This window comes from Neophocaena asiaeorientalis, unplaced genomic scaffold, assembly GCF_003031525.2.
Source record: "Neophocaena asiaeorientalis asiaeorientalis breed wild unplaced genomic scaffold, Neophocaena_asiaeorientalis_V1.1 scaffold992, whole genome shotgun sequence".
Classification (NCBI taxonomy): domain Eukaryota; kingdom Metazoa; phylum Chordata; class Mammalia; order Artiodactyla; family Phocoenidae; genus Neophocaena; species Neophocaena asiaeorientalis.
The window spans coordinates 32,789-43,405 of NW_020172326.1; the positions used below are offsets into that span (position 1 = coordinate 32,789).

The 10,617-nt window shown below is 38.4% G+C and overlaps 1 protein-coding gene across 1 annotated transcript in view; it reads left to right on the forward strand.

Annotated features, from left to right (window-relative positions):
* The window catches only part of LOC112414456 (transmembrane 9 superfamily member 2-like), a gene marked incomplete at its 5' end in the record, with an annotated part of 70,588 nt that overhangs the window by 32,381 nt on the left and 27,590 nt on the right, over positions 1-10,617 (forward strand). Inside the window, 3 exon segments of the mRNA XM_024766959.1 lie at positions 6,394-6,508; positions 6,835-6,879; positions 8,162-8,313. Coding sequence (XP_024622727.1) covers positions 6,394-6,508; positions 6,835-6,879; positions 8,162-8,313 — 312 coding nt within the window.

The window sequence follows — 10,617 nt, forward strand, 5'->3', positions numbered from 1 at the left end:
AAAAGGAACGAAACTGAGTTATTTGTAGTGAGGTGGATGGACCTAGAGACTGTCCTACAGAGTGAAGTAAGTCAGAAAGAGAAAAAGAAATACAGTATGCTAACACATATATATGGAATGTAAAAAAAAGAAAAATATGGTCAAAAGAGCCTAGGGGCAAGACGGGAATAAAAATGCAGACCTGCTAGAGAATGGACTTGAGGACATGGGGAAGGGGAAGAGTAAGCTGGGACAAAGTGAGAGAGTGGCATGGACATATATACACTACCAAACGTAAAATAGATAGCTAGAGGGGTGGGATAGGGAGGGTGGGAGGGAGGGAGATGCAAGAGGGAAGAGATATGGGGACATATGTATATGTATAACTGATTCACTTTGTTATAAAGCAGAAACTAACACACCATTGTAAAGCAATTATACTCCAATAAAGATGTTAAAAAATGGATTTGAATTTAAATGGAGAAGCAGTTAAACTAATGAACATACGCTTCCTAAGAGAAATTGAAGAAAGTAAAATTATTTATTTATTTATTTATTTTTGCGGTACACGGGGCTCTCACTGATGTGGCCTCTCCCGTTGCGGAGCACAGGCTCCGGACGCGCAGGCTCAGCGGCCATGGCTCACGGGCCCAGCCGCTCCGCGGCATGTGGGTTCTTCCCGGACCGGGGCACGAGCCCGTGTCCCCTGCATCGGCAGGCGGACTCAACCACTGTGCCACCAGGGAAGCCCTATTTGATTGTTTTTTAAAATAAATTTATCTATTTATTTTTGGCTGCATTTGGTCTTTGTTGCTCTATGTGGACTTTCTCTCTAGTTGTGGCGAGTGGGGACTACTCTTTGTTGCGGTGCACGGGCTTCTCATTGCAGTGGCTTCTCTTGTTGCAGAGCACGGGCTCTAGGCAGGAGCAGGGTTCGAACCCATGTCCTCTGCACTGGCAGGTGGATTCTTAACCACTGTGCCACCAGGGAACTCCCTAAAATTATTAAATGATGTCCTATTCCTTCATGTAACCCCTAAAGCAGTAGGTTGAAAAGGGAAGGAGTCAGCAGAGGTTGATTGGCATGTACTCAAATTTTAAAATTAGAAGTAGAAAGTTTGAATTCCAGTACTCAGTATTAGGTGAGTGACTTTGGATAAGTCCTATAACCTTTCTGATTGTCCATTTGCTTACTTGTAATGCTTGTGTCACAGAGTCATTTAGAGAAGTAAATGAACTAATGGATTGTGAAATTGTTTTGTGAGCTACAAAGCATTTTTAGTCACTCTTTTCTGTTCCTACTCTTCTATGTCTATCATCTGCTATAGCATTTCCTATGTTGTAATTTATTTGTTTATCTCTGTCTCCCACTAGACTGAGCTTTATCAGAGCAAGGATTTTTGTTTTATTTATCTTGGAACACCAGGGCCGAACACATAGGTACTCAATAAATGTTTAATGAATGTGTGAATAAATGTTTCGAGTAGGAGGTGGACCCAGATTACCTTTTAAGTTTCCTTTTAGTTTTGTTGTTTAAGATTCCATGAAAAGGTCTAGAAATAATTAGAGATTGACAAAGGAATTCATACTTAGAATATAAAAACATGAAATTGAAGGGCAGTTACAGAATCATTAAACACATATCAACATTCTAGAGTGTACTTTCAAAAGGGAAATTGTTGAGACGGGTTAATTGAGTTTATGTATAAGAAGGGAGGTTATGATTTGTCAAGTGAGAAGTAATTTTTCTGGCCATAGAAAGATAACAGCTGAAATGAGTCTCTCCAAAGCTAGGAAATGTGGCAGAGGAATATCGTGGCTAAACAAATTCATTACAGCAGAAAGGTATTAAAAAACATTTTAAGAAGTATGGTTAAGTCATGGGAAACTAGACTCCCTTATTGAGATGCCAAAAACTGATGAGACATAAGGTGGAGCTTTTGTTGTTGTATATGTTGTTGTTTGAAAGGACTGGACACTACATCTCCAACAGGAGCAAAGTATGAATAGATATGTTTACTGAAAAAAGTGTTGATAGACAGAAGAGACCGTGAACACAAGGGGGAAAGGCTGGAGTAGAAGTAGTAAAATGAAAGAACAAATGACTGAAGGTTTAGAAAGGACCAACTCACTTATAATGAGAGAGGGGGAAGCATCCAAAGCAGTGATCCTAAGTAAGAAATTGAAAATACATCGTAAATATGAAGGCAGCCTTAAAATCCTAAAATTAGAATGGACCTTGAGAGAATTTACAACTGAAGAACAAAACCAGAGATTCTCTAAACAGTAGACCTCAAAGCCTAACCTGGTTCAGCATGAAGTGGCTGTCACCACATTCCCTGGCTCTGATCTTTGACAAAATGTTTGGGGTAGGAGAAGATAGACGTGATTGGTCAAGTTGGTTCCTACCATAGAGACTTTATTATAGCACAGTGGAATGGAGAAAGCTTGCTCTTAAAAAAGTCATACACATCTGATTAAGAATCCCAGCTCTACCTCTTATCAGCTGTTCAATCTTCAGCAGATTACTTAATATCCCTAAAATACATTCAGAAAGAACTCTGTCTATCCAAATAACTTCTGTTTTTCATATACCTGGGTTGATCATTAATTTTCCTTTTTTTTTTCCTGTTCTTCATTTCTTTCTTTTTCTAAACACTGCTTTCTAAGACATTTCATCAGCTTTATCTTCCAACCCTTTTATTAAGGTTTAAATTCCTCTTGTCATTTTTTAAAAATTGAAGTATAGTTGATTTACAATGTTGTGTTAATTTCAGGTGTACAGCAAAGTGATTCAGTTATACATATATATATATATATCCTTTTTCAGATTCTTTTCCATATAGGTTATTACAAAATACTGAGTATAGTTCCCTGTGTTATACAGTAGGTGCTTGTTGGTTATCTATTTTATATATAGCAGTGTGTATATGTTAATCCCAAACTCCTGATTTATCCCCACCCCCTTTACCCTTTGGTAACCATAAGTTTGTTTTCTATGTCTGTGAGTCTCTTTCTGTTTTGTAAATAAGTTCTTTGTATTTTTTTTTTAGATTCCACATATAAGCACCTATTGTCATATTTTTAATTCCTAAGACCTCTTCTATTTTCTCAAAAGTCCTTTAAAATTTCCTCTTCTTGTCTCATGGCTGCAAAGTCTTCTTTAATTTCTCTGAAGATCATATATTTTCTTGGTAAAGTTTTCTTCTGAGCTTCAGGGATCTTCTCTAAGGGACTAGCCCTCCCGTCTAATGTGGAGGTCTTCAAGGGGAGTTGTTTGGCTCTGCAGGTCTATCAGCATCTAAGGCTGACTTTCAACCAGTCCTCCTGGTGTTAGCCAGTCGTTCACCCCTACTTGTAGAGGTACCTGGCACTACAAATTCCTGAACCTTTTTGGAGCTCTGTGGTATAAAATTTCTTTTTAAAAAAATTTATTTATTTATTTTTGGCTGCGTCGGGTCTTCGTTGCGGCACGCGGGAGTTTTTGTTGAGGCACATGGGCTTAGTTGCCCCGCAGCATGTGGGATCTTAGTTCCCTGACCAGGGATCGAACCTGCGTCCTCAGCATTGGGAGGTAGATTCTTAACCACTGGGCCACGAGGGAAGTCCCTTGTGGTATAAACTGAGTTGCCTCTCAGCTTTCCCTACTGATGACTTCGGATACAGGTTCCCACTTTCTACTAACTTGGTTACTATTTGTCCGCTATCTGGTTTCCAAAATTTGCTGTTAATGTCTTCTCCCCTGTATCCCCCATCCTTTTGTATTTATGCCTTTTAAAAATTCCTTTGCTATAATTTTATCAGGGTTTTGAGGAGGGAGCAGAGCTAAATGTGTGAGTTCAATCTGCCATCTTTAACCCGAAGTCTTTTAATTCTTCTGTATCCTTCAGGTCTTTTATATCCATCCTTTACATTTTAACCATCACCACATTGTACAGATTCTTAACATTTTAGTCTCCTTGCCTCTAGTGTCTCCTCCCTTAGATTTGTCCTTCGAAATGCTGTAGGTTCACCTTCCTGGAAAACTGCGCTGTGTACCTCACAGCTTTGAGTGTAAAAACCCTTCAGTTGCTTCCTGATGCTGACAAGATAAAGCCTACATTCCTTAACCTGACTTTCAAAGCCTTCCACAATCTAGCCTCTGCCCACCTTTTCAACCTCATCTTTTAGGCTTTCAGAAACACCCACATCCATACCCACCCACAGCCATACTCAGCTTGTAGCTGTGATCAAACTTGTCTGGCACACATACAAGCACAGTAGCTGGGCTTGCCTGGGGGTTTATCCAGTAGACTTAGGGGTTGACCTGCTGATTTTGAATGACTAATTTAAAACTCTGTTTTATTTTTTTTGGAAAATTTAAATTATTTTATTATAAAAAGTTATACAAAATAAACCATAAACACAACAGTGAAAAATAAAATTTAAACAGAGTTAAGCCAGTCCATAAAACATTTCAAATGAAAAAGTAATAACAAAAACCTTATCAGCTCATTTGAAATGATTCATCTTTAGATAGATGATGCTTTATTTCCTAGACTTAAAATAGTGGTCTCATTACACTTAGTTAGGCTGTGAAATATTACATAGTATTTTTATTTATTTATTTTGCGGTACGCGGGCCTCTAACTGCTGTGGCCTCTCCCGTTGCGGAGCACAGGCTCCGGACGCGCAGGCTCAGCGGCCATGGCTCACGGGCCCAGCCGCTCCGCGGCATGTGGGATCTTCCCGGACCGGGGCACGAACCCGTGTCCTCTGCATTGGCAGGGGGACTCTCAACCACTGCGCCACCAGGGAAGCCCTCAATATACTTTTTATTTATCTTTTATTAAGTATAGTTGAATTACAGTGTTGTGTTAATTACTGCGGTACAGCAAAGTGACTCAGTTATACATACATACACTCTTTTTGTTGTTCTTTTCCATTATGGTTTATCACAGGATATTGAATATAGTTCCCTGTGCTGTACAGACCTACACTATGCTGGAATTTAAAAGGACTTTTAATAACTTCAAGCCCTATCTGCACTACATGTGAGGCAGTCTTTAAAATTTCTTTACCTCCTGTACTGAAGGCCAAGAAAAAGAAATTGAAAATATCTGCATGATAGTAAAAAAATTTCCCCCATTACTTAGGGCTATTAATAGAAATTGTACGGCAGAATCTTTATTAGGAAGGCTGTGAAAAAAATAAAGATGTGTGTAAGATAATTTTAATGAACTTTCTTCAGGAAATATTTGTAAAACTCTTTGTTTTAAATGAATACTTGTCTGTCTTGAGGCTTTTTTTTTTTAAAAGCACTGATTAATTTAATCCTCACATCCACGGTGGCATTGGTACTTTTGTTTTTAATTAATTAATTTCTTTTTGCTGTGTTGGGTCTTCGTTTCTGTGCGAGGGCTTTCTCTAGTTGCGGCGCGAGGGGGCTACTCTTCGGTGTGGTGCACAGGCTTCTCTCCCTGTTATGGCTTTTCTTGTTGCAGAGCACGGGCTCTAGGTATGCGGGCTTCAGTAGTTGCGGCACGCAGTCTCTAGAGCGCAAGCTCAGTAGTTGTGGCACACGGGCTTAGTTGCTCTGCGGCATGTGGGATCCTCCCAGACCAGGGCTCGAACCCGTGTCCCCTGCATTAGCAGGCAGATTCTCAACCACTGCGCCACCAGGGAAGCCCCTGACTTGAGGCTTTTAATAGTCCATTTCATTCAGTCTAGGATTCTAAAATCTTTTTTAAAATTAATTAATTTTATTTATTTTTTGGCTGTGTTGAGTCTTCCTTGTTGCGCGTGGGCTTTCTCTAGTTGCGGCGAGAGGGGGCTACTCTTCGTTGTGGTGCACAGGCTTCTCTCACTGTGATGGCTTTTCTTGTTGCAGAGCACGGGCTCTAGGTATGCGGGCTTCAGTAGTTGTGGCACGCAGTCTCTAGAGCGCAAGCTCAGTAGTTGTGGCACACGGGCTTAGTTGCTCTGCGGCATGTGGGATCTTCCTGGACCAGGGCTTGAACCCGTGTCCCCTGCATTGGCAGGCGGATTCTTAACCACTGCGCCACCAGGGAAGTCCCCTAAAATCTGTTTTTAATATATGTATTTTCTTAATTGTGTTCACTATATTGCATATTGAGTTTTTCAGTGGTATATTATTCCACACCTTATTTATTTTCTGCTAGACTCTTGAGCTGCAAAGATGAGTGGAATGTAGAAATTATGTCCTGTAATAAACTGCTATCTTATTATATGGTATTGAGTTTAAGCTCCAGCTCAATGACTGGGTTTATACAGTGTGATTTAATATTCTTCTAGGGTTTAACGTAGTAATTTGTTATATCCTTCCCACCAAAAGAGTGTTCTGACATTCACATTAAGTATGTTTATAACATTTTCCTGAAATCATAACGTTTTCTGATGACTTTTCTCCCCTAGTATCTTCTTTGCTGACCTCTTCATCATGAATCTAATTCTTTGGGTGGAAGGGTCATCAGCTGCCATCTCCTTTGGTACCCTGATAGGTATCCTCACAATGTGGTTTGGAATTGCAGTACCACTAACATTTTTTTTTAAACAAGTTTATTTTCTTTTTTTAAAAAATTTTATTTATTTATTTTTGGCTGTGTTGGGTCTTCGTTTCTGTGCGAGGGCTTTCTCTAGTTGCGGCGAGCGGGGGCCACTCTTCATCGCGGTGCGTGGGCCTCTCACTGTCGCGGCCTCTCTTGTTGCGGAGCACAGGCTCCAGACGCGCAGGCTCAGTAGTGTGGCTCACTGGCCTAGTTGCTCTGCGGCATGTGGGACCTTCCCACACCAGGGCTCGAACCCATGTCCCCTGCATTGGCAGGCAGATTCTCAACCACTGCGCCACCAGGGAAGCCCCCACTATCATTTTTGGGTGCATACATTGGAAGCAAGAAAAAGGTAAACTTTAAAAATACTTCTTTTGACCATTGAGTGATGTCTGAAATAATACCTCCATGTGTGTAGACTATACATGGAATGGAAGATGTACCATTGGAGAAAATGACAAAGAATAATCATTTAGGGATAAAAGACTTCTACAAATTGTAAATGAAAGACAGTAACACTTTAAAAGGCATTCTTTAATGTATTTCTCATTTTATGGGTTGCTTATATTTCCCTCTGTCTCTGATGGGCAAAATTAAAAGGATATATTGTAGGAAGGCTGACTTTAAGAAAGTCAGAAAAATAATAAGACTATATAGTTGGGGGAAGAAAGCTAAGATACAATCCAAGAAATGAGGCTGTTCAGTTTACAGATTTTTTTCTTTTCCATTATGGTTTATCCCAGGATATTGAATATAGTTCCCTGTGCTATACAGTAGGACCTTGCTGTTTATCCATTCTGTATGTAATAGTTTTCATCTAATCCAGTTTACAGATCTGAAGTTAGCCTATTCCACGTATAGGGAAAAGGAGCCGTATACCAAAAAGACTAAATGAGGCCACACTGCAAAAGGGTTGTATTGTAAAGATATAGCATGAGTTTGCAGGGGAGAAATCAGATACAACAAAACAGGAGGTGGAGTTCCACAGAGAGCAGAAAAAGAAAATTTTCTGAAAGCTATTGACAAATTTTCAGAGGCAAATTATTAGACAAATTCTAAGAGAGAACTTTCGGACATCATATATTATTTCATATTTTAATAGTCACTAGTAAGTTTTGTCCAATCTCTCCCTTGAAATTTGTAGGAAAAGATAAACATCCTTATTGTTTAGCTGTGTCCTATCTAGTATGCTGGCCACTAGACACCTGTGACTTTTGAGTACTTGGAGTGTGGCTAGTCTGAATTATGTGCTGTAAGTGTAAAATACACACTGGTTTTCAACCACTTAGAACAACAACAAGAGGAATGCAAAATATCTGATTAATAAGTTTTATATTGATCATAAATTTAAATGATAGTATTTGGACATGTTAGATCATTAGATCAGATAAAATATATTAATAAATTAATTTTACCTCTTGTTTTTTTTACTTTTTAAAATGCAGCTACTAAAAAATTTGATACTGCATTTGTGGCTTGCATCATAGTATTTCTGTTGCACAGCATTGGTCTAGCCTCTGCCCACATAACTGCTCTTGGAAATATTCAGATTCAAGATTGTGTATTTTGATGGTATCTGTATAAATTTACTTCAGTTTTGTTTCATTCTGATTTTCATTTCATTTATTTTCGAGTGGTTTAGGTATCCAGTTCGCACAAACCAGATTCCCCGTCAGATTCCTCAACAGACTTTCATTAGAAAACCACTTTTTGGCCTCATCATCAGTGGCATTTTACCTTTTGGCTGTATTTTTATTCAACTCTTTTGCATTCTAAACACTATTTGGTGAGTATTGTATCTTCATAATCTCAAAAATATTAAATGTTAATAAGTTAATTTTTTATATGTCAAAGAGGTTAAATTCTGGTGTGGTAAAACTTTATTTGCTACCCTGTTTTTTTTTTTTTTTAATTTTTTTTTTTTTTTAATTTTTTTTTTTTTTTAATTTTTTTTTTTTTTTAATTTTTTTTTTTTTTTAATTTTTTTTTTTTTTTATTGTAAACATCTTAGCTACCCTGTTTTATCCAGGAAATAGCAATCTGACCTGAGGGAATTTCCTAGGAAACTAAGACTTAATTCACAAAATTATAAAGCTACTTTTGGATGGAAATGTCTATAAAGATTTCCTTTTTGGAAATGAATAACCTCTTTTTTTTTGTTTTACGGTACGCGGGCCTCTCACTGTTGTGGCCTCTCCCGTTGCAGAGCACAGGCTCCGGATGCGCAGGCTCAGCGGCCGTGGCTCACAGGCCCAGCCGCTCCGCGGCATGTGCTATCTTCCCGGACCGGGGCACGAACCTGTGTGCCCTGCATCGGCAGGCGGAATCTCAATCACTGCGCCACCAGGGAATCCCTTAATAACTTCTTTTTAAGCCTTTCCAGGTGACTTAGAAAAGTTGGTCTCAAACTGTACTTCTTTGAGATTTTGCAAGGGGTGGGATGGGGGTGTCCCTTGGAGGGAGGTGTGTAAAGATGGGAAGGGGCAGCTCTGATTTGTATCTGTTTTCCATACTGGCCTTCCATGCAAGAGTTCATTTAGAGTTTCTCTGCTAAAAATAATTTGGAGACCACTGATTTTGGGTCTTCATCTGTACTGAGCTGTAAGTAATGGTTTTCTATTTTCCTTTCTGTCAACTGTTAGTTCTGATGTCAGATGCCTTTTCCTTATAACTTTCCTCTTTTTATCTGCTACTTTTAATCTGTTGCAGTTTAAGAAGTCTAATAGCCAAGATAGTTAGAGATGCATGTGAAGTAAGAACAGGTACTCTCTGATTAAAGTGCCACAGCTTTAGTGCCCCTGCTTTGTGACAGCTATTTTAGTTGCTCCAAGTCCCTTTTTTTCTTACTTCCTGATTCTTGACAGCATTTTGGTTTCGGGAGTTGGCCAAGTCGGGTGTTACTGTGGAAGGATTTTTGGAGAGGGGGCAAAAGCACCATAAAATGAAATAAGATAAGATAAAATAAAATAAATAAAATGCAGTCGCCAACTGTGTGTGTTTATAACACTTTTGTCCCAAAGGAATCTTCTGGACAAAACTTTGAAGTCCTTGGAAATTAGGCTTAATCACGTACATTAATTGCTCACCTTTTAAACAGCATTGTGTCAAAATTGTTTAAAAGATAAGCAATAAAATCTGTTACCTTGTCAGCAACTAAATATTTAACATGCTGCGAAATAGATTACAGTAACCAAATTTTCCAGATGTTTTTGATGGAAAAGTAACTTTAAAGCAAAACTGAAAGATTCTTTAGGCGAATTAATTTTAAAAAGTTTTTTTAACTTTTTACTTTATATTGGAGTATAGTTGATTAACCATGTTGTGATAGTTTCAGGTGTACAGCAAAGTGATTCAGTTATATATATACATGTATTTATTCTTTTTCAAGTTCTTCTCCCATTTAGATTGTTACAGAATATTGAGCAGAGTTTCCTGTGCTATGCAGTAGGCCCTTGTTGGTTATCCACCTTAAATACAGCAATGTGTACATGTCAATACCATATTCCCTAACTATCCCTTTCCCCCTGGTAACCATAAGTTCGTTCTCTAATAGATGAATTAATTTTTGTTTCAATGAGAAACAGCACGCTTGTTGTGTACAACTTTGTATGTATTTATTAACTCTAGAGATGATTCTCTCCTACCTCCATCCTTCATCCTCACTCCCAGGTGTATATCTTACATGAGGTTTTAAAATGGGATATTGATCAGTTCACCAATTTCTTCTTCTCTTCAGAAGGCTTTTAAAAATGTGTATTTCTTATCCCAATTTAGTCAGCTCGCTCTATAATAATGAAAGAAATTACTTCATTCCTTCGAAGTTTGACCTAAATGTAATCCACACATAGATGTTTTTAAAGATGCATGTTTGAAAGTATATTTAATAGAATTATGTGTGTCATGCTATAAAGACCTATTTGGGGAAGCTACCTGTCAACAGACCTCCAAAAGCAAAATGGCGTGTGTTTCTGTGGTTTTCTGTTGTATAATGTAGTCACTGGTATTTATGGCATTTACAACCTTCCATTTCTAAAGAGAAAGCATGTTTTTAAATGTGTATAGAGAAAATTGATGGGTCTCAAGTGAAAAC